Source organism: Pteropus medius, unplaced genomic scaffold (assembly GCF_902729225.1).
Source record: "Pteropus medius unplaced genomic scaffold, Ma_sr-lr_union100, whole genome shotgun sequence".
In the NCBI taxonomy this organism is placed as follows: Eukaryota; Metazoa; Chordata; class Mammalia; order Chiroptera; family Pteropodidae; genus Pteropus; species Pteropus medius.
The window spans coordinates 44,849,326-44,873,905 of record NW_024340849.1 but is presented as its reverse complement, the minus strand read 5'-3'; the positions used below and the strand labels follow the sequence as shown (position 1 = coordinate 44,873,905).

General features: G+C 37.2%; 1 protein-coding gene and 1 pseudogene across 2 annotated transcripts in view; both read left to right on the top strand.

The window, feature by feature from the left end:
• The window catches only part of L3MBTL4 (L3MBTL histone methyl-lysine binding protein 4), a 285,078-nt gene that overhangs the window by 79,538 nt on the left and 180,960 nt on the right, over positions 1–24,580 (top strand). For both annotated transcript variants that reach the window (XR_005649230.1, XM_039845772.1), the window contains exons 9-10: positions 3,386–3,471; positions 5,606–5,716. Coding sequence is in view for 1 of the 2 variants with exons in the window: in XM_039845772.1 (XP_039701706.1) it covers positions 3,386–3,471; positions 5,606–5,716 (197 nt within the window). In the remaining variant the exon portion in view is untranslated. The remainder of the gene's footprint in view (positions 1–3,385; positions 3,472–5,605; positions 5,717–24,580) is intronic.
• Positions 2,569–2,687, top strand: LOC120591116 (uncharacterized; annotated as a pseudogene).

Genomic DNA, 24,580 nt, shown 5'->3' with positions numbered 1-24,580 from the left:
TCGAAATAATCATGCTAAGCGAAATAAGCCAGACAGAAAAAGTTGAAATTCACATTATATCACTTACATGTGGGATATAAACCTAAAAGCAACAAATGAGCAGGACAAACAAACAGAGAGTCATGGACATGGACAATAGATGACTGGTTACCAGAGGGTAGGGGGATGGGGGGAGTGGCGAGGTAGACAGAGGAAAAAAATTAAATCATTTCAATTAAAAAAAAAATTTAAAAAATAAAAGATTTAGTCCCACTAAAAAAAAAAAAAAGGAAAAAAGAAAAGAGAAGCTTCTGTTGTGGTATTACCACACAGCTGTGTGAACGGACCTGTTTCCTGCTCCTTTCTCTGTGATCCTACTTTGAGCCCTCAAGCCCAGCAGGACTCAGGGCTGGGGCTAAGTGGAAGAGAGCAGGAGTAGGTGGCTTTGCAAGCCTCTCTAAGCTATAAGACATTCTCCTCTTCCTTGGGTTGATTGAACAGGGAAGATATACATAATACATGTTCCCCCCCCCTTTTATACATACATGGCTCATTTCTGGAGATTGGCATAAAGGCAGTTATTGTTTAAGCCCTATTTAAAACAACCACAGCCTTGTATTTTCATTTATTGATCACAAAAAGGGGGAAAAAGATAGTTTCTCTCGTAGCAGCGTGATGCCAGGTGTCTTTAAGAGGCTACAGCAGGACTAATTGCTTCTTTTACTCACTTCGAATTTATTCCTCAACCCACCACACTGTTTCTTTTCCCATCGTTCCATTGGATCGGCTGGTCAGGCTCCTGAGTGGGGAACTTACTCATAAGGAGGAGGAGACCCTAACACTGAAGGGGCATGGTATGAGCATATTCAGAACCCATGCAGAAATGAGGAGATCCAACATACAAGGAATGGTTTTAGACAATATTTAAAATAATATGAGCTATAAAGTGAATGCAAGTATAGAAATGATTATTGCAACATAAGATATATAATTCCTTTAGAAAAAGACAAAAAGCAAAGGAAGCCTTAAGAGAGCTTTTTTAAAAATCCCACTTAAACATGTTTATAGCTGTTAGATTAAAAAAGTTAGAAAAGTAAAGATAAGTGATTTTAAAAAATAATTTAAAAGATGTTTAAAGTAGATACACCTGAAATAAAATAACAAAAAAGTAAAAAAGATGGACAAAATTTTATCAGGCAAACATAAAGTAACGGGATTGCATACAATTTAGTTTTTAGTTTTTAAAAGAAGAATCTGAGGCAAAATGCAATAAATGTGTCCAAAGGGAAATTGTCTCTATATTAAATACAAAGTGCAATTAATAGTGAACATTACATGTACTTTTATATGCTAAATAATATAACACAAAATATAAAGTAAAATACCCTATGATCCAGCAGGGTTGTTTTTTTTTCCTGAATGCATTCCAACAGAAATATATACTTTTGGTCACCAAAAATAATGTACTAGAATGTTCATAGCAGCACTTTTTATAATAGCCCCCAAATTGAAACTACTCAAATGACCAGCACCAATAGAATGGATAAATAAATTGTGAAATACTCACTTAAAGAAATATTAAACAGCAATGAAAACAAATGTTCTGCATGCAGCGATCTGCATAAATGTCACAGACAGAATGCTGAGCGAAAGCCGTCTACCACACATGAGTGAATGCTGTATGATTTCATTTATATAAAGGAAAAAAAAAAACAAAACAGAACAAGCAGAACAGAAGTAGTCTCAGAGGTTAGAAGCTGGGATAGGAGTTCCTCTGAGCTATGATGATAGTAAAGGAATACAAGAGGCCGGGTTATCCTGGGTTCTGGTTACAGAGGTATGCTAATTTTGTGAGAAATTTTCAAGCTGCCATTTGATTTGTATATATTTCTTTAAATATATTTCATTTTAGTAAAAGTTTAAATGTGAAGAAAAATTATCAGAAGTATTGGAGAACAATATAGAAAAATTATGTTAGAGGTTTTTAAGTATACTTCTTCAGGCTTTTTGCTTAACCGAAAAACAGATTTTGGATAATGTAGCTTGACTGAATTCAATTTCGATCGAATTAATCTATATTGATATTATACCTTAAAACATAAATGTATGTGTATGTATATACTTAAAGTTTTTTTAACTGTTTATCCTGTATCACACCAAAAAGAAATCCTAAAGTCCTCCAAACAGGAATTGTGTAGACAATGTGACATTCTGACACTACCATGTGGTAAACTAGGCACTATTATTAATATTTTAAACAATTACAAGAATTAACCACTTGGTGTATCTCAAATACACTAATGATTAAGTCAGATGACAATGAGATTATAATTGTTTTTTAGAAAGTAAAAGTGAGAGAAAAAATATTTTTTAAAAGTTTGTTCTTATTTCTAAAGCTATATTCAGGGGTCAACGATGGTAAGTTCATAGTCTTAAATGTTTTTCTTATTAAAAAAAAGAAAAATTTATTTTTACTATTCAATTTAGCAAAACAAGCAAATATAAAACAAACCTAACAGAAGTATGAGGAAGGAAGGAATAAATAAAAGCAGAAAATTAGATAATTAGAAGACAAAAGAAATCAGTAGAATCTATGGCCACGCTACCCTGAACAAGCCCGATCCCATCTGATCTCAGAAGCTAAGTGGGATTGGGCCTAGTTAGTATTTGGATGGGAGACCACGTAGGCAGACCAGGTGCTGTAGGCATAAAAAATAAAAAAATAAGGGATTGTAAGCTGACAAGGTCCTTGCAATCTGCGAGGTCAACCAAGGGTTGCCGTGCCTAAAAAAAAAAAAAGGAAAAGAAAACAGCTTAGATGAATAAATCTAAGTACTTATTCCTTGAAAAGAAAAAGAAAACAACACAGCAATATGGACAGATGTAGACAGACCTCTGGTAAATGTAATTAGGAGTAAAATAACACAAACAGAAAAACCAAAAACTGAATTAGATGGAAATATTTTAAAACATAGAGTGCTTTATACCATGTTATACTAATTTTTTTAATTGCAATAATAGCAAACCTGGGAAACTGTAATTATAAAGATTTAATTATGAGACTAAAACTCTAATAGATGCAGAAGTAGTGGAGGAGTTAGAAAGATTATCAGTTTATAACTTGACCTTAGTGATTATGAATGTTTTCAGACTTGTAAAGAGGACTTTTGAGTGTGACCTGGCTCTGCCATTTGACCTTCGCCTTGTTGGGTGAATGAATGAACCAAAGAATGAGTGCTCTTGTGCCTTGGTGGGGATAAAACGGCCCGGTCGGGGGTTATAATAGACTTAAGTTGGGTAGTTTATGTGAAGTTTGAAGCATAGCAGGTGTCAGTATTATCCAATGTCTTGTATATAGGAATCAAAATATCAATGAGGAATCTTCTAATATTTATATTTTTTTCAGGTTATCCTGATCCAGAAAATTTCTCCTGGACAAAATATCTGGAAGCTACTCATACTAGTGCAGTTCCTGCTGAAGTTTTTAAAATGGTAAGTTTGTATCTGTATACATGCTCAACTCTTAACCGTGTCCTTGTTGAGTAAGGGCTTCATTTGACAGCTTTAAAATATTCTGTTTTTCTTTGTTTTTTTGTTTTTTTTAAATTTTAGTGTTATTTTCATAACCAGTTTGTCTTGCTTTTAATTAAAAATACAAGAGAGGTGACTCATTTACTATTGTTCCCGTACACAAATGAAACGTAAGTGATGATTTATTTCCCTCCTTAGGAAACACGGTAGCCCCACACTAGTGCTGATGAAAGCCTCTCATCACCCTCTGACGAATGAGTTCTTCATTCCCAGTTCTGTTAGTTCACTGAGTGGGCGTGCTGAAGTTTCAGTCTTGAGGACTATTTCAGTGTTATTGAGGCCATAATAAAATAGGGGAATTGCATATAGTCTATATGTGCCATAGTTTTATCCATTTTGAGGAAAACCTTGCTTCTAGCATTTATTAGAATACCAATTTTTTTAAAGTTCAAATTTGTCCTTATATATTTGTTTCAGGATTGATCCAAGTATAAATAATTTCGTAAAAGAAAGTGTGTTGATGGCGTATTTAGAGATATTTACGTTCTAAACTAGTGATTTTCAAACTCTGTTCCCTTTCAGCTGTAATGATGAGTTCTGGGCTCCCCAACTCGTCTCTAATCAGAACTTTATACAGGGAGCCTCAGCATATGATTTCATTTACTGAAAGTTTTCTAGCAATCAAAAGGGGTTTAAAACAAAATGCTATTTCATTTTTTAAGAAATTGATTATAATCAGCTAGATTTGGGGAGGGGAAGTAAAATCAAATTAAGAAGGCTCGAAGTTCTAGAGTGCTTAGAAGGGTTTTAAGAATTCTGAAAATTTCATAAGCAAAAATACCAGCTGCTGTTATAGTCTCTCTTTTTATCTTACAGTAAAAACTTCATTTTACTTTTCCAAGAGGAAAATTGAAAGAAAATAAAGTTATGAAAAGATTTAGCCAAAAAGGCAACCTTGACCCTATTTGGGTTGTTATAGGTTCACCTCAAACTATAGAGACTTGACGTACACAAAATGAAACAATTACGTTTGTTGTCAGGACAGTGACCTTGGGGAGAAGAGGAAGATTTTCAGGAATTGGAGACCTAATGATAGTATACTCTGTTTAATAGATATAATAATGCATTTTAGAAAGAAAATATGCTTCCACGAAAGCTGGAGAGAAACAAACCAGAATTGGAGAAAGAGTTAACTGTTTATTACTTACATATTAGAAGGCTTTTATTTTCCTATTGCCATTTCTAGACTTGAGGAATTCAAGTACATTTTTATTTTCAATAAGGTCAATTGAACACTTTTATGTATAATAGTTTTCAAAGTGAAACTTTTTGCCGACCTATGAACAGTGTTAGAGATGTCTTTTGACTTTGATTTTGTTAAATTTACTTAGTTTCAATATAAGTCCTAGTACATTTTTTTCCACTCTATTCTTTATTATTGCTCAAGTATTCATCATTATAGACTCATGGTTCCTAGCATTGTAAGACTTGGAAGAAACCTTAAATTAGTATAGTCCAGCATGCCTGTGTTACAGATAAAATATCAAAAGTACAGGTTATGGTTTTAAATTACATTATGGTGTGATTTTTAAATTAGTTTAACAGTTGAAATTTTGAAGCTTTTATCTAAATATATTTTAAAGTTTAGATTTATAAAACATCATGTTTACCCTTTCTAATTACTTATTAAATAATTTTGCCTTCTGGGTCACACACTCCAAAACTGGGCAGTGAGAATAGTCAACGGTTCCTTAATTTGTAAAGTTAATTTCAGAAAAAAAAAATCCAAACTCATAGATATATTGTAATAAGATATTTATTTGAGCCTTGTTGTGATTATTAATAAATTTATGATTTAATCTGTCTGTCTTTTTAACTGTCTTGAAAATGACCAGAAACTTCTTCCTTTTCTCACAGGTTTTTATGAAATTGGATAAATTAATATGTGTAAAGTCCTATGTGCTCTTAAAACTAAATTCTGTTTCTACTAAAGATCTGAATATAAAAAGAGAACTATAATATTTTAGAAAAACTTTCATAGCATAACTGAATTGTTGAATTTTACATATGACTTGCTGCACTTGTAATGTTACAGCGTTTGCCTCATGGTTTTCTGCCGAATATGAAACTTGAAGTTGTGGATAAACGAAACCCTAGGTTAATTCGCGTTGCTACGATTACAGATGTTGATGACCAAAGAATAAAGGTACGTGTTTTAGATTATTACATTATTATATTGGCATTTTCCCTCATGTTTCCTGCCATGCTGGCCACAGAGGCTCTGACTTCTTGGCACAGTAGAAAAATAACACTTTGACTGACTTCATTTCTAGTCACATGTCTTTGGGTAGAGAGATTTCCGGCTGAAGTGTCTATGATGTGGGAAATCTATAGGTTAGACATAACTGACTTTGAGAGGGATTCTAGTATATTCCTGTTTTGGTTTGCTGTTTAGACATTATAAGTTTTTTCTTTCTTTTTTTTAAGCTTCTTTTTTGTCGGCATAAGAATTCCTTGAAATTGTTGTCATTTAACAGCTTATTTAGAATAATTCAGCCTTTGTTTTCTACCATTTGTCAGATCAAAACCAATAAAAACACACTTCAGTCACTAGGTAAAATGAAAGATTAGATTTTGAAGATTTGATATACTGTCTTTGTTATGACATGTTTTTATAAAAATATGTAAATCTTCAAAATAGAATCTTCCTAAAATGCAAGATTTTATTTTATTTTTTATACAAAGAGTAAAAAAGCATTGTAGAATTCAATAAATCTTCTTAAGCATATGACAGTTCAAAAGTTATTTTTCACCCTAGCACAGTTTTATTTTATAATAATAAAAAAATTGAAGTCAACTAATTTTAATGGGCATTATCAAGAATGGTGTGTTTAAGTTTGATATACAGTTTCATATAATTTAAAAGAAATCTTATTTTCTATATGCCCACTTTGAAAACAATGTTTAATTCATATCCTAGCGAATAATCAATACATATATTTTAGTAAAATATAGAGATGAGTGTCTGTCCATAGATTTTCAAGAGCAGATACTGGCAATGTCCATTATTCTTCTGACAAATAATAACTGTGCTAAACACTGTTCAGGAATAATATGTTATAGTTATTTTCCTCATACCTTGTCACTAATGCTTTATTTTAAATTTAATTTTAAGCATATTGCTTCAATTCTTATTTATTTCTGGCTTTTTATTGTTTACTCTGATGGAACCTACTGTGGGAATAACTTCGATATTGTAATTACTTTATAAATTCAGGAATATTTTGTCACTGAAATTAGCATCGGGTTTTTTCTCTGAATTCTCATTTAACATCTATTATAAAATTATTGTACTTATAAGAAAAGTTCAATTTTAATAGTACATCAAATCTTATTTAGAATTTAATTGACAGATATTTTCTTGTAAGATACATACTATAATATCCATTTGAATGTCTGTTGCCAGATTGTTATGTTATCATATTGGATTAGCCTACCACCTTAAAATATCATTTGGAAAACTTTAGTTTCTAAAGTGAATTTAGCATATTTCTTATTTTACATCTCAGTACTGATCTGTTGACATCTCTAAGAATATAGCTGACCCTTCCAAAGAAATATTTCATGTATCTTCTCCTTATTCTTTTTCTTTAATGGTAATTCCTTTATTAGAAGAAAAGTGTTGAAAAGTACCTGGTGCCTCTGACAGAATTAGAGCCATAATTGTTGCTTCTGTGGTTTGGGCATAATAGAAATCCCTCTAGGATTATAGAGCTTAATTAAGATGTGTTTATGCAAGTGACACTCTCTAGCCTGTGAAATGGTGCTTCATAAAATGTGAAATGAGTTCCTTTTACATATCATTCATTGCATCAGAATATATCAGTCTGGAATGGAGGTAAATGCCTTAGGGCTTGTGGCATACTCAAGGTCTCAGGAAAAGCCTTTGACCTCTTGCAGCCAGCCCATTCCTGGGAGATCCTGCCGTGGACTCTCCACCTTCCCCCAGTCAGTTCTGCAGTTGGGAAAATGCTCATCTTGCTCCATGAGGTAGAGGGGAAAAGATTTTCTGTGGGCCAGCTGTTTCCTGAATAGAAACAAACTATAAAGAAGATTTAGCAGTATGGCTTAAAATTCCGCTCATCAGTCTTCCTAAGGAGAAAAAAGGCAGTGAAAATGAGTGTCATATTTTTTTCTCTGAATTCTTAAGAAGATTGAAGGTAGTAGATTGAGCTGTCTTTGCCAATTAAGGAAGCAGCTGATGCTTTCCTGGCCTCCTCTTTGCCCAGTACATTCCTCTATTCCTTTATTAATGTGTTGGTCATATTGTTTTATAATTTTCTCTTTTAAAGTCAATATCCTTCAAAGACTATTTTTATCACTGGCACACAACACATGCTTAATATATGTGTGAATGAATGAATGAGTGAAGGAGTGAATGGCATTGAATGTACTTTGGTATCTTGTTATTTGAATGTGTGAAATAATTGTGTTAGTCAAAAAGTATTCTTTTGTCATTCTTAATTCCATTCCTAGTTACTCTCCCGTTGGAAATCCAATTCAACATAATGTACTGGAAAGTGCCATAGGATAAACTGATCTAGATTTGAATTCCAGCTCTGACTCTTTTTTATTATTAACGTGGTGGTTATTAACTTAGTGGTTACTCAACTTATTTGAGCTTTCCGTATCTGTGAAGTAATAGAGTTAATAATGCCTACCTTGTTAAGCTTGTTGTGAATATTCAGTGGAGTAATGTACGTAAAATACCTGTGCCTAACTCTTTCTAGGTACTTCAGTGGTAACTGCTGTTACTTATCAGTGTAAATGCCTTGTGCTGCTCTCCCTGGGGGCCTTTATTTTCTTCTGTGTTGATGTAGGGGCCTCCTGGAAGTAATTGTCATCAATAGATGGAGAAGGAACAAGCCCATACTCCTTGGTGAACAAAGCAGAGTTTGATTGGAATTCATCTGAGGAATGCTAATATGTGCATATGTGATTGTGCGGCATGGGTGTTTATTGAGAGTAGTCAGTCTGTCAAACAACATTATGGTATTAGTAATGATGATAGTAGTGATGATGATGGTACTTAGTTTTTTCAGATACTCTTCTAAAGGCTTTACATGCACAGTGTATCTGCACAGCACCTGTGTGACGTATGTACTATTATTATATTCATTTTATAGATGAGGAAAGAGAAGCCCAGAGACGTTGATTGGCCCAAGGTCACAAGCTAGAATATGGGGGAATCAGGTTTTAAACCCTGGCTTTCAAACAGAGGTTTTCAACTCTTAGAGTTTATAGTCTTCCTATTCTTCTACTCTTATGTTCTAATTTTGATCATAAATATCCTGCTTCAGAATGGGAGAGCAGATGTCTAGGATGGGGAACAGAGTTCACTTGTAACCCCACCCTACTCTGTCTTTTGTTCTAAGCCGCAAATGCTTGGAGGTTTGTGTTTGGTACTGGTATTCCCTGCAGAGCACAGCAGATCCAGTAAAGACTGACTTTATTCCTTTCTGCCACTCCCCAAATATGTAATTGCCTTTATGTGCTTGATTAATTCTGTTTTTATTACAGCTTTTTTGAGGTATAATTCAAATACCGTAAAATTCATTGGTTTCAAATATATTCCCAGAATTGTTCAACCATTACCCCAATCTAAGTTTAGAATATTTTCATTCCCCCAAAAGAAAGCTCATACCCATTAGCAGTCATTCTTCATTCAGCACCTTCCTCCTAGCACCTGGCAATCACTAATCTACTTTGTATCTCTGTGGATTTGGTATCATATCATATATCATATAAATGGAATCATATAATGTGGTACCTTTTATATCTAGCTTCTTACTTAGCATAATGTTTCATCCATGTTGTGACACATATCAATACTTCATTTTTTAATTTCTGAATACTATTCCATTGTATGGGTGTACCATATTTGTTTATCCATTCATTGTTGACAGACATTTGGGTTGTTTCCACTTTATGGCTATTTTAAATAATGCTGCAGTGAACATTTGTGTATGTTTTTGTATGGACATATGTTTTCATTTCTGTCGGGTATGTATCTAGGAGTGGAATTGCTGGGTCATATGGTAACTTTAACATTTTGAAGAACTACCAAAATGTTTTCCAAAGCAACTGCATCATTTTATATTCCTACCAGCAGTATATGAAGGTTCCAATTTCTCCACATCCTCACCAACATTTGTTATTGTCTGTTTTTGTTTCTTCTAGCTATCCCAGCGGGCCTTGTGTGTTTAGATCCAAAGAATTTAAATTATTATAGTTTACATGTGACCAGTAATAATGTCTTGGCCAAGAGGAATGGGATGCAGTGACTGTTAGTGATTGCAGTGGTAGAAGTAGTGTGGCAGTCTCAGAAGTCACAGAAGTAGCAGCAGTAGTGTAAGAAGACCCAATTACTGAATGTCGACTTTGTTCTGGATATTTAGCTAAGTACATTACATATTACAACTTTATCTTCACAACAGTTCTTTTTTTAAATTTATTTTTTTTTGAGCTACAACTAACATAATATTAGTTTCAGGTGTACAATTTGATGATTAAATATTTGTATATATTATGAAATGATCAAAATAAGTCTAGTTACACAACAAGTCTTATAGGTAGGTATTATTTCTTCTTTATAGTTGGCATGGAGAATTTAAGTAGTTGTACCAAATAGTTCTAACTCCAAAGCCAGTGCTCTCTCATTTCAGCAACTGCCTTGGAATTGTGATTAGCCATTGGAATTTGAGACTATAAATTGTCAGTGTTGGGGTATGGGGCAGAGGTAACTTGGTTCAAGATATTCTGTACTCTTGCTCTCATAAGTCCACTGGTATTAGTCAGGCCAGATGGTCTGATGTTCATACCAAAAATATTAAATTGGTTGTATTGTTCATTGGTAGGTGAGTTGTGAAGTTTTTCTTACCAGGGCAGAGTTTTAAGGTGCTATTTTCCTTTTGTGTTGATTACTGGTTTATTAATTGCCGTGGTTACTCTCTAATAAATATTTATGATGAGCTCAGTGTGTATCTTGTTCAATTTCTCACCAGCTATTACGTTTAATGGTTACTCTTTTGTTTGGTTGTATAGTATACTCTGTTATGTCTGAAAGCCCATTACTGTCACCTTATCAGGAAATGCACATTAAATTACGATAGACAGATGGATGCTTTTAGGAAGTTTAGCTTTTACTCAGGAAAAAAAAATTATTCTTCTACAAATAAATATGAAGGGAAGACTTAAAACAGTAATATTTGATAAATATTTGCCCTGTGGGAACTACAGCTAAGCTGTGAAATAAATTATAAATGAATTCCAAATAGATGCTTTAGGAAGTTCCACTGAATCATTAATAAATTGAGTCTCTTCAGTAAGTTTTTCGTATTTAATGCTTTAACTGGATGTATTTGTGGCATCTCTAAATGAAATAAGAGCATCGTGACCAAGAGAAATTGTCATGGTAAGTTGTCTACTTGTGTGGCTAGAAACTCTTTTGAATTTTAGGTAAGACTATTAAGTTCAAAGCTTTTGAAAAAACCTGCAGGTGGATTAGGGCAAAGCAAGTCCAAATACAAGTCAGTGAATATTCACTCTAATTAAGGATTGTTGTGCTTCAAGAAAGTCGCTTGACCCCTGTGAGTCTTAGTTTAATTTTCTGCCAAAATGAGAGCAGAATCTGGAATATGTCATTTTACTTGCCACTGTCTCTAACCAGGATGCATTTTTGAAAATGGTTTTAAAATATGAGGATAGGACACGATACTAACATTAACTATCCTTTGAGCTAAACTTCTAGTTAATGGCCACAGTGCTGCAGTGATTGATGACTATCTTCATGTGGGAAGGAGACTGGGACAGTTTTCAAAAATATTATAACCAATTAACGGAAAGATAATTTTCAGAGTGGGTAAAACTAGTGTCAACCGTGATTTTTAGGAAAGTTCTAGCAGGTAGACTGCTCTACCTGGTAAAGGTGCATTAGCATAATATGGTAACAACAAACAACAATAATATCAGCGATGGCTAATTTGACTATGACGTCTACATGCTGCTGTTTACATGTTTTACATTTTCTTACTCTCGTAATCCACACAGCAACTCTGTATGGTAGATACGGTGAGGAAACAAATGGCAGACAGCTTAAGCAACTTGCCCAAGGTTATGCAGCCCTTAAGTGGGCGAACCAGGTGGGAACCCGGTGGTCTGGTTCTTTAGCCTGAGCTCTTAATCTATAGGGCAGCGTCGTTTTCTGTGAAGCAGTGGTCCTCGAACTTTTTGGCACCAGGAATTAGTGCTCCTATGAGAATCTAATTCCTGATGATCTGAGGTGTTACTGAGTCGATGATGCTAGTGCTGGGGAGAGGCTGCAAATACAGATGAAGCTTCGCTCACTTGCCAGCCACTCACTTCCTGCTCTGTAGCCCAGGTCCTAACAGGCCATGGACCAGTACCAGTCTGTGGCCCAGAGTTTGGGGTCTCTTGTTGTAAAGGGCCAGAGAGTAAATATTTCAGCCTTTGTGGACCATGTGGTCTCTGTCGCAATTGCTCAGCTCTGTGGTTTTGCGCAAAAGCAACCACAAACAATATGTAAACAGATGGGTATATCTGTGTTACTATAAAATTTTATTTGCAGACACTAAAATTTGAATTCCATACAGTTTTCATGTGTCATGAAATATTCTTTTGATTTCGTTTCCAGCCATTTGAAAATGTAAAAACAGGTGGTAGGCTATAATTTGGCAACACCTGTCTTCATAGGTACACTATACTAATTAGACTATGAGATGATCAAGTTACTTTTAGTATAAGTAGTTTTGTATCCTTGCCTTACTTTTTTCTAATATTTGATTTTGAATCAAACTACATCTATATTTAATTTTTAATTTGGTTTTAGATAAGTTTTAAGTATTCAGTAAAAAAAGAGGTATAAGAAATAAGACCTACTATGTAATCAACTGCTTCTAGACTTAAATATTTTTCCTAGCGTTACCTTTGGGACTATCTAAAATCCATCATTATCCTGGTGGCACTGAAGGGTCCTCAGTTCTTTTCGCTGACCCAGTAAAGAATTACAGATCAGTGAGGTTTAGAAAAAGTAAGATTTATTGAAGTATGTTCCAAGAGAGAAACGGGCTACGCTAAAGAGGGCTGTAGCGTGCGGAAACAAAAGGGAAAGAACGCTCCAAGGAGGGGTGGGTTACAGTGAAAAGGGCTGTTAACAACGTGGAGCTGGGGAGGTCTGTATTATATTAGGGCTATGATGAGAGGTTACAAGAGTAGTACTAAATGATTGGCACGCGAGGTCATTTTGATTGACGTTTGCTGATATGTAACCTTTTGACTGCTGCGCATGCGGTTTCTCAGAAATCATCTGTTACAGATTCATAAACTTCCTGGCATAGGCATGATATCATGGTATAGTGAGCCAGGTCACAGAGAGGTTAGCGTAGGAGTGAATGCGCGTGCGCTTGCGGCGGATTCGACTTGTTTATGGCTTCTTACCCCTTCGTGGCTTACGATGTGGGGGTAATTTATAATCATAAAATGGATGTTCCAAGGAGGTCTTTCGAGGGACCTTCATTCCTTTATTCCCCCCGTCGTTCATATCTACCTAACTACCTAACACTAGTATCAATTTATTATCATTCATTTGTTTGATTTTCAATGTGAATGTAGTCAAGCCCTTAAATGATATATAATCTTTCATAGAGTAGGCTTCTCTGCCACTAGAGTTGTATCCTCCAAAAACTTTAAATGGAGACTTACCTTTTCCATTTTTTATTAAAGTCAGTATATCCAGAACAAAAACATATGCCCAACAGCAAAGCAGAGAAGAACTGCCTTGGCGATGACTTAGATTCCCCGGTCTGGAGCCAGTGCTGGCACTCCTTAGGTAATCCTCACCCTGCCCTCTTCTTACCAGTCTGACTTGCATGATCTAATGAGATCTTGACATGTGATTGTTTGGCTAGACGCATTGGCTTAGTCACGAGCTAGATAGAATAGAAATAGAACATTTCACAGTTTTCCGTGCAGAACACTGTCTGTGGAGAAACTTCCTAAATAAAAGATGATGATGTTGTAGCAATAGTTGTTCTTCACCCTTATTTTAAGATTATGTATTTCTTTGAGTGTCTGAGATTGCTCTGCTGCAAAGTGCACATACATGTGTATACAAATATAGATATTTGTGTTTCAAAAGTTAATGGACTTTTGAGTATTATTTTATACTAACAATTCTTAAGTTATTAAAAGGCCCACCATTCTCTATACTCTTTTGACTTCATTCAGAGCTTTATATTTACTCAAAAAGTATGAGACCCTTGCTTGCTGAGATAAGGAAGCCTCTTATTTTCTAATCCTTCAGTCAGATTGTACAATATGGACTATCTTCCTTCAGAGCAAACAAGAGAGTCCGTTGGATTCATCTTAGCTTTGGAGAGACATACACATTCTCTGCTGTTTTCCTGAACAGAAGTGTACTATTTCTGGCCAGCTGCAGTTTTGACATTCCAAATGCCCTTACTAATACTGATCCTTAGCTAATTATGCTGAATATCATCTCTTTTTCTCACATCCTGCTTTGTAGGCATTTTATTTTTACCACTGGAAGAATATCTATCAAAAATAAATAAGTGAACAAAATCATTCCAGAATAAATTAACTAAGATGATAAATATGTTTTTCCTTTTGTTCCAAAATCTATGTCATTTTTTGTGATATAGGAAAAGGCGATAGACTCAGAGAAAGGAGATTGTTCTGTGAGAAGGGAATGAATAGATTCTTACACCAGATTAATTTATTCCCAAAATATAGTTGTATTATTTTCCTTTGATACTGTAACAAATTATCACTAATTTAGTGGCTTAAAATAACACAAATTTGTTATGTTATACTTCTCTAGGTCCGAAGTGTCAACTGGGCTAAAATCAGGGTTTCAGCGGAGGTGTGTTCCTTTTGAAAGCTCTGGGGAATTTGTTTCCTAGCCTTTTCTAGGTACAGAGACCACCTCTATTCCTTGACTCCTGGCCCCTTTATCCGTATTCAAAGCCAGCAGTGTAGCATCTTCAAACCTCTCTGTGACATCCTTGCCTCCCACTAATAAGGACCATTGTAATTATCTTGGACCCACCAGATAATCCAGGATAATCTCAAGATCATTAATTTAAGCACAACTGTAAAACCCCTCTTGCCACGTAAGGTAATATTTTCACAGGTTTCAGGGGTTAGGATGTGACGTCTTTGTGAACCATTATTTAGCTTACTGCAATAATATTAGATAAAGTTAAGATACATATTAAAAAGAGGTGAAACAGGTTGAGGCCTACTATGTAATGAACAGCTTTTATTTACTGAGCATTCCTAGGATAGAAGATATTATTCCAGGAACTGTGAGCCCTATGACGAGATTAACTCTTGGAACCAGCCCTCACAATCTAGTTGGGGAGATAGGTGAAGTCAGTGGACCCTGACCTTTTTGGCACCAGGGACCAGTGCTCCAATGAGAACCTAATGCCTGATGATCTGAGGTGGAGCTGAGGTAGCAATGCTAGCACTGGGGAGTGGCTGCAAATACAGGTGAAGCTTCACTGGTTCACTGGCCACTCACCTCCTGCTGTGCGGCCTGGTTCCTAACAGGCCACACAGACTGGTACCAGTTCACAGCCTGAGGTTAGGGACCCCTGGATTAAATCACAGTTCAACACATAATGTGTGGCACAAACCATCAAGTGCTGTAAAAGTTCATTGCAAATACAGTAAGCTTTGTGAGCAAAGATGCTGAGGGGCAGATGGCTTCTCAAGAAGAACAGTTTTTCTTCTGTTAGAAAAAGTATATAACATGCCTTGTTTTATTTGCATTTCTAAACACCAAATGCCTTTATTTACTATTACATAGAGACAAAGGAAACTTCAAATTTAATCTCCTTTATTATGTGTGTATTTGGTTTAAATTGAAAGCCCCTTGGGCAGGTCTATACAAGATCTGTATTTGGACCTGTGTGCAAGGACTTATGGGAAGTTGCATGGCTATAGGAGTCATCAGGGCCTAGCTGCGGGAAACAGAGGACAGGGGTCCACAGATTAGGCAATTGCTACAGATCTTCTTTTTCTACTATTACTTCTTAAAGGCTTATTCTCTGCACCTCCTATCCCAGGACTCCATGTGGAGTGTGTCCTTGCTTCCTTAGCAGAACCAGCCCTTGGCTATGGAAACAGCAGGACTAGGCCACTCACAGGGATTATCTTCCCCCAACCACAAAGGGGTCTATTGATAGAAAAAGAAGGGTTGTATAGATCTTGTACACTCAGCAGATAGACTCCTGTTTCAGAGTTGTAGGACTGTAAACAGGGGATGAATCAAGGTTGAACTGAAGATGGGGTCCAGAGGTGCAGGTTGGGCAGGTTGACAACCCTAGTGAACAGGTTAATGATTTGAGAGGTAGGCCAGGCACAGACTGGAAAGAGGCACAGCTGAAAGCATTCGGGCAAGATTCCACATCCTGCCTTCAGGGCAGAACTGGATGTGGCATTTCAGGGGTTTAGTACAGGTGAGCAGTTTCTAGAGCAGCAGGAGACAGATTCATCATCACCTGGGAGAAATGGAGACTCCTGGGCCTCATCCCAGACCTGCTGAGTCAATCTATAACAAAAGCCTCACCTGGTGTCTTCTCACACATGAACAAGGAATGCTTGTTTTACCACTAGGGAAAGGTGGTCTGCTTGTTTCCTGCCCTGGTTTTTAATACCTTTCTCCATGTGGGTAGGTGTGCAGCCCTCCACACTGAGTCAGGCACCAGTGGTTGCTTGGCTTGAATTCAGCAGACATCAAGATCATCAAGATTTGAATGGTTCTCTAGGAAGCTCCCCACCTACGATGCTATTGTAGGGAAATTAAGTTTACTAATTAACTCCTTGAAATGTATGCTCCCTAATTTGTTGTCCAATGCAAGGCCTTAAAGTCAGAGGGCTGAGAGGCAGCACTGGATCTTCGGATTCCTGATTCAATGACCAGTGTTTCCCTATCTGTTCTCTTCTTATGGAGGAATGTGAGGTATTAATATTGTAGGTTCTATTCAATAAAATTTGCCTGGGTTTCCTCCACCTCTTTGCTTCTTTGAAGTATTCTTATTTCTTCTCTCCTTAATGTCATGCCCAAGCCCTTGGTCCTTTTTGTCTTTTACTTTCTACAATAGTGGCTCTGAAGTCTGACTTTGTATTTAAGCTTCCCAAGGGTCATGGTAGTTTTTAAGCTCCCTCAGATGATTTTAAATCTTTGCCTGGGCTAAGAACCTCTGTTCGGTTCTCTCTCCCTAAGTGAGCTCATTCATTCCCTTCCTTGTCAGTACCTTACGTTTGCTAATAACTTTCAAATTTGTGTCTATTACTATGACCTCTCTCCAGAGCTCTAGAGTTATACATTTAACTGTTACTTGACAACTTTGTGTGTTTCATGTTAATATGTCCCAGAATGAACTCCTTAATAAATAGACTTGTTTTTTCTCTAGGCATCCTCACCTTAATAAATGTTAGCCTTATCCACCAAATTGCTCAGACCAGACACCTGGGAGTCATTTCTAAAATCTGCTCATCTCAGGACAATCACATATAGTCAGCCACCGTATTCATTGATTCTAACTCCAAATACTATGTTCCTAGTCTTTTACAGCCACCCTAATGAAAGCCAACGTCATCTCTCACCTGAATCACTACAGTTGCTTCCCAGCTGGTCTCTTTGAATCTACTTGAGATCCTGTCAGTCCATGCTACATAAAGATGCCAAAGTGATCTTAAAAATGTTGCTGGGGACCACATGATTCTCTTGCTTGCACCCTTCTCATTCACTGGGGAGATAGAAGAAGTGCAGAGTAAGATTGTTTGTATCTCTATGACCAAATCTACTTTTCTATCCATGTCTGAACATACTCACTCATAAGTTTTACTTACTGGAATGGGATCATTATCACTGCTCCTATTTAAAGCAATTCACTCTCCTCTTACATAAATTTAATTTTCATCATAGGACTTATAGTTATCTTATGGTTATGATTACTTGTTGTTGTTGTTGTTGTTTTTATCATCTGTTTTGCCACTAGAATGTAAGCTAATGGAACAACCACTTTTCTCCTTGATTACCCATGTACTCTTGATATCCCCAGTGCCTATAGAGTAGTACCTGACATTTCATGGGTGCTTAATACTTGCTGAATGAATGAATATGAGTTGTCAATAAAAATATACTGATAGGTTGTTTACTGGCAGTAAATTGCTCTTTATCAAGGATTACTTATCAAAACAAATGTGCATTAATCCTTGGCATTAACTAGATGCCCTCAACATATGAAGAGTAGCTATTTATAACACCACATGGAAAATTGGATTAATTGGTGCTTCTGTATTACTAATATATTTTTAATAAGCAACATGGTAACTATAAGCATAGCTAAGAAGGAATGCATTATTTCATTGTATACGATGCTTTCTCTGTTGGAATATTGACATAGTGAACCATGGCAGTTATAACGGTGTCAAAGAAACAAAGTCCATTATGAGGCCATTATACTAATAACATATGACAAACTGTGTTACTGTGGAATGGTAATGGATACATAATGGATAATAAATGGTTGGAATTCTGAATAGTAATGGTTGCCGGCAATTTTCTAGTAATAATAACCTCCTTCTCTTAAAATAAATGTCACTTTAATGTCAGAAACTACCAGCAGCATGAAGGGTCCACGTTGCTTTTTGAGGGTGACTCACTTCGCTTGGCTTACGCCTCTCCATCCAGAAACCCAAGTTAATCTCTCTGCTTCCCAGCCTATGAGGCACGCTCCTCTGGCAGCCTGGGCCCACAGTGTCCACAGTGAATTAGTATGGCCTATCTTAACAAATACACAACCCCCAAATTCCAAATTGAAAAATGCTGTAATATACAAAATATTGTTACATCTTCTCATTTGCTGTACTCCACACTGATTATTTCTCAGTTGCATCAAGATTTCTAGTGAACAAACAATTTTACACCATGGTACTTTCTTCTGCCTTCAGGAAACTTGCAGCCTTGACCTCTGCAGCGTGCTCCCTGGCACCTGTTCTCCACTCCTTGCTCTATTTGAGGTTCCATCAGTGGCTTCTGAGGCAGCTTCCTCCTGCCAGGCAGGTTATCCTTCACTCTGCTGGCATTCCTGCTTGGTGCCTTGCTGCCACACAGGCTGAAGCTCTTTAGTTGCCTTGAGGCTCAAGTATTACAGTGAGAGTCCAGACACATGTTTTATTCTGATCATTAGTTTTACCTATCACCACCCATGAGCCAATTTTCTGACAGAACAGTGATTCCCTTCTGTTGCAGCTCATTTTAATGTTTCCATTTCATTTGCCTCTAAAAACTGCCTTTATTCAAGAATAAGGTTGTAGAGGTCCCCCTGTGACCCGAAGTGTCTACCCCTCATCCTTCAGATTCCTTGTTCTGCTTAGGACTGTGGAGAGCATGGCTAAAACCTCCCCCCGATCCTGCCATTCCTCCCACCTCAAGACGAGAGGACTTAGTGTCTAGGTGGTAAATTGTATTCCTATTTACTACTAATAATCCCTGAAGAGTAATCAAATATTCTAGGGTAGGGCTATCCAGTAGAATTTTCTACAGTCATAGAAATATCCTCTCTGCTCTCTTCATTGTGGTAGCCAGTCACTACATGTAGACTGTGGAACACTTGAAATGTGGTGGATGTGGCTGAGGAACTGAATTTTTAATTTTAGTTAAGTTTAATTAATTTAAATGGAAATAGCCACAAGTGGGCAGTGACTGTCATATTGGAGAGTGTAGATCTAGGGCATTCAGTGGCAAGTAGCCCACCCAAAGAAGCCTCCTGCAGGGCAAAAGTACTGATTAGCTGCTCCTAGGAAGCTGTTCCTTTATTAGATTTGGGATCATCCAAACTTTATCCTTGTGTCTTCTCTGTCAACTTGTGTCTGAAGGTCAAGTTTCTTCTCTCTTTAACATTACCAGCAAATATCACAAGCTTAGATGGTTGAACATATTTTTCCCATTTTGGAAACCAAAAATGAATTCAGATGAGAGGAGAAACTGGTTAATCACTAGGCAAAATCAATAATTGCTCAGTGATTAATTTTCAAGCTTCAAAATTGTCTAAATATTTAAATTGACCTTTTTGTTTCTACTATAAAATGTTTTCAAGATGATGAGCATCATAAGTAGATGAATATGTCTACAGCTCGGTAATTTAATAATTATTCTCCAGTACTACACATGACTAGCGCAGCAGCATTGTCAATATTTAAATTCCTTGTCAGTTCGACAGTGGGTATCCTGTCCTTTTTGAAAGGGCTGAGAGACATTCATCTCAATTCTTCTTATAACACGTGGTCATTTCTTTGCCGTTCTGGCTGATTTGTGAAATTTTAGAACTTAGGCGTTTTTGGAGTGGCATTGAATTTGCTGAACTGAAAGCAAGTGGGCTGCAAGGGAAAAGCAGACTAAGGAAAACATAAGTTAAAAAACACAATAGAAACTAATGTTTTTAGACCTACAGTTATTCACTTCTTTAGAAATATTTATTATACAACCAATGGTCAGAGTATGACATAAGAAGCAGAAATAAAGCAAAAGACTCTGTTAGACTTGAAATCTCAATAGAGATTAGAATAAATTTAGTATATTGAGAGTAGTACAGAATTTCTGGGTTTTGAAATAGTGTTTTATTTTTCTCTGATAAATATCAGAAATCTCATTATAAACAGGGAACAAATTAGATTAGCAGATGGAGAAATGCAAAAGATAATATAGCAAAAATAACTGTTTTATTAGTGTTGAGGATGAGTGGTTGCAGCCCTGAGGTAAGCTTGGTGCAGGGATTATGTTATGTTCAAGTTGTGTTCCTCGCATTTTCATTGTGAAGATGAGTCTACTATGAATATTGTGATTTTTCATCGGCAATAAAATAGCTGTAGGGACAGATTGAAGAAAGATGAAAGTAGTATTTAGATTAACTTGAAAGATCGCAGTGGCATCAAGGAAGAAAGAGGGATCAAAGAAACAGCTTGAATTAAGTAAGGCATTGGAAATAAGTGAGTAGACTTGTACTTGGTAAGATATGCTCCTGCCAGACCCAGATTTCTGTAGACACGCATTCATTTGCTATGACTGCCACCCTCCAGAGTATTGGAAGGATGGCAGAACTGTGATGCTGATGAGCATACATCAGGAGCAGTTCCACACCTCTACAACTATAGGCAGAAAGATTCAGCCCTATTCCACATCTCCACCAGAGGGAATACTGGGCCACTCAGGGGACCCTAAGTCCTGGCCACAATGATGGATCTAGGAGTTGGTTCTTGACCCCATCAAAACCCTCCCCATGATCAAGCAGTCGGGAAGACTGTTGCCTTCGAGGTCACTGTACTGGGATGATGTGAAGATGGAACTGCTAGTGGCTTTGTCACATCTAAATGGAGAAAGTCCATTTTTAGGAGGAAAGGCTAATACCCACACTGGGAAGGAGAGGTGGAACACAAAGACAGAGGAAGATCTGGAGAGAGAAATAGAGAAAAATATGAAGGAAAGGGGAGTGAGGGAGCAGGAGGAAGACTGGCAATATTGTTTGAGACCCTGGATTCAGTGATGCTTATTGTCAGGACTACACACATCCTCCCATTTCAGAGAGCCAATAAATTCTGCCTCCTTTTTAATTTTACCTGTGCTAGGTTAGCCCTGGATTTAGCTCACAACAGAAGAACCTTAATAAATATTCCTTAAGAAATATCTTCAAAATCAAAAGTTCCCCCAAAAGTTAAGGCCAAGTGGGGCCTAGAGTGATCGATAAAGCTAGAAAATTAGGCCTAAAAGTAGCTGTTGAGAGTTATCTCTGGTGCAGAAAGTCCTGGTGTTTTCACCATTCACGATGGTATTAATAAGGCTTCTTTCTTGGTCCCATGTGGCTGACACTGGCCTTTCTTAGGTGTCCTTTGCCTGCGCAGCTTGTCATCTGCTGACTGTCCATGTCTACCAAAACCTTATTTTGTCTGCTCTGGGTTGATTTGAAGAGTTCTTTAAAGTTACATTTTATTTTTCTAGCACAGGAAAAACAGGCTTTATGGGATAGCTAATAAGGCCAATCAGATAAGCAACAAGCATCTGCAGAAATTAAACTGAACAGGAGCAGAGATTGTGTAGAATTTTAAGAACGTTTTCCCCTCGGCAACAAAGTATTTTACCCCTAAAATAATGTTTTCATAATAAAAATAAATTTCTGCCATTTTTAACTGCAAAAAAATTGGTGAGGCTTTTCTGAGTTTGCTGTTTGTATACATTTGTATTTATGTTCCTCAGTCTAAGACTTGTAAGAGATTGATTCATTCCAATGTGTGTGCCCCAGATAGAATTGTGTCACATGACACATGGCAGCTGCTCTCATCCGCAGGTAACTCTAACCCCAAACAGAAAACCCTGGGAAATCAGTTAGCTCTTAGCTTTACCATGTAATTATAAAAGTAACTAATCCAGTGCCTAGTAAGGGATGAAATATTAGACACCCCATATTCGGAGTGCACAGGCACTGCGGGACTTCCACACAGCCAGATGACAGGGAATTCTAAGGCCAGGGGAGAACCTGCCTCCCTTCCTTGGACCACCCACTGCTGAGGGCCCAGGTCTCCCAGTGCAACTCAGGTGGGTTTGCTCTCAGTGCCAGAATAGACAGTGATGGTTGATCAGCTTAAACCTCAGATGGTGGTCTCCTGATGAATTGTATTGTTCTCACCCTACTGTCACTGTCATTTTCAAATATATCTTTTTTTTCCATTGGCACATGCTTATCATCATCCATGATCCCTACTGATGCCTACTCTGCATTAGGCACTTTCATACATTACAAGTATAGGAAAACTTACACTTAGGCAAATTTGGCACAGTTACCTCCATTGTAGGTGAGGATGTCGAAGGTCAGGCTGTATAAGTATCATGCCCAAGGTCACTTGGCTAGCAAGAGGTGGAACTTGGCTTCCACGTGGATCTGTTTTGAAAGGACCCAGCAATTCTGCTGGCCTGTGCTTCAAGGAGCAGCTTCTCTAATGCGACAGTGAGGGCTCTCCCCTGACCTGCCCGCACAGGAAGGGCTCTTTAGTGCAGGATAGAGCTCAGGGTTCCTCTGTAGCTCTCCTAACTGCCTGTGTCTGCTGCATCATCATTGCAGATTCTTGCCCTCCCCCCAGGAGGGAGGAGGCACTTCGGGCCTGTTTCCCTTACTGGCCTCAGGACTTTCTGTGCCTCAGGGGTTCCAAGTTGACGGCCACAGCGCAGGGTGGGGAGAGAGACTTTTCTGTTAGATGTTCTGCTTTTGCTGGAATAGTAGTGAACTATGCCATTGTTTGGATAAAAATCAGATCATTTCATTTACTTTCAGCTTCCTTGTCTTTCAGTTCACTTTACTTTCTTATCAAAACGACAATCTTGGCATAATCTGACTTTCTGCCCTCTCTGTACTTGCCTCATGAAGCTAAACATAGCTGGAAAAAATGCACTCAATCTTCCAACTGGATTTCCTGTACAACCACAAATGCATGTGTTATGTGAACCTTAATGCTGACTGTGTATCATGTTTCCCTAATCTATTGATTTCCCCTATTCTCCCAGATAACTATTTCATATCTTTTTCTGTCTCCTAAAATTTCCTACTCTTCTTGCTTCATCCTTGTTCTCAGCTAATGATGTTTATTACTCTGTATGTATCACACCAAGAAAATTCGAAGCAATCAGAATAGAACTTCTGCATGCTTCCAGCACCACATGTATCCATCTCCCTGTCCCCTGTATGCCCTGCCTGCCTTCCTGTTGTTACAGATGAACTTTCCATGTTCCCATTAAAGACAGCCCCTTCCCTTGTGTCCAGTCTTACCTACTCCTGCTTCCTCAACCACATGTCAGCAACTTACTCTTCTTTCCTTTATTATCTGCTTTTCTCTTTCAACAAGATAATTTCCATCAACAAACAAATATGGTGGCATTTTTGTTATCTTCAAAATATAATTTCCTGACTCTATTTCTCCATTCATTTTTCTGTTTCCATTGAAAGGGAACCTCTTTGAAAAAGTCATCTACAGTCCTGTTAATACTTTTTTCATCTGCCTTTCAGGATACCACATTCTCTTTGTTTAACTTATTTATCGACAGTCTTGCTCAGATTCCTTTTGATTCCTCCTTACCTCCCCAGACTCTAATATTGGTGTGCCCCAGGACTTGTTATTGGGCTGCTTCTCTTTTTCCACTGTATTTTCTTTATTTGTAATTTCATCGAATTTCATGGGCTTTAAATGTCACCTATATGATGAACTCTAAACTCCCATATCAAACTACCTGCTTGACATGTCTATGTCATATCTGGTAGATAGCTCATACTTGACATGTCCCAGATTTGAAACCTTTTCTAATCTTTTCTAAACTTTTCTCACTCACTGTCTTCTCCATCTCAGGTAACGGTAATTCATTCTTCCCATTGCTCAAGTCAAAAACATGTATTACCTTTGACTCTTCTATTTCCATCTTAACTAATATTTTAAATCCGACAGCAAACTGTTTGGCTCTACCTTTGAAACATACATACAAACAGACTTCTTTTTACCGCTTCTGCTGATACCACTCTAATCCAGACCACCTCATCTCTCACTGGGTTTATTACCAACTTTCAACCTAGCTGCCTCCCATCTGATCCCTGGTAGTCTCAACGTAACAGCCAGACTGATTTTTTTAAAACACAGATCAGATACGTTACTCTTCTGTGTAAAACCCTCTAGTGCCTCTCTGTTTATTCCAAGAGTAAAAGACAAAGTCCACAAGGCCCTACCTGATATGACAGCAATGTTACCACTCTGACTTTTCCCCTTACTACTTTCTCCTTTGCTCACCCTTCTTCAGCTAAACTACACTTCTTGCTATTCCTAAACTTGTTGGGCTGCTGCCTCAGGATCTTTGCTCTGGCTACTCCCTTTCTCTATAACATTTTCTCCCATATACCCTAATCTCTAATGCCCTCAATTCTTTTAA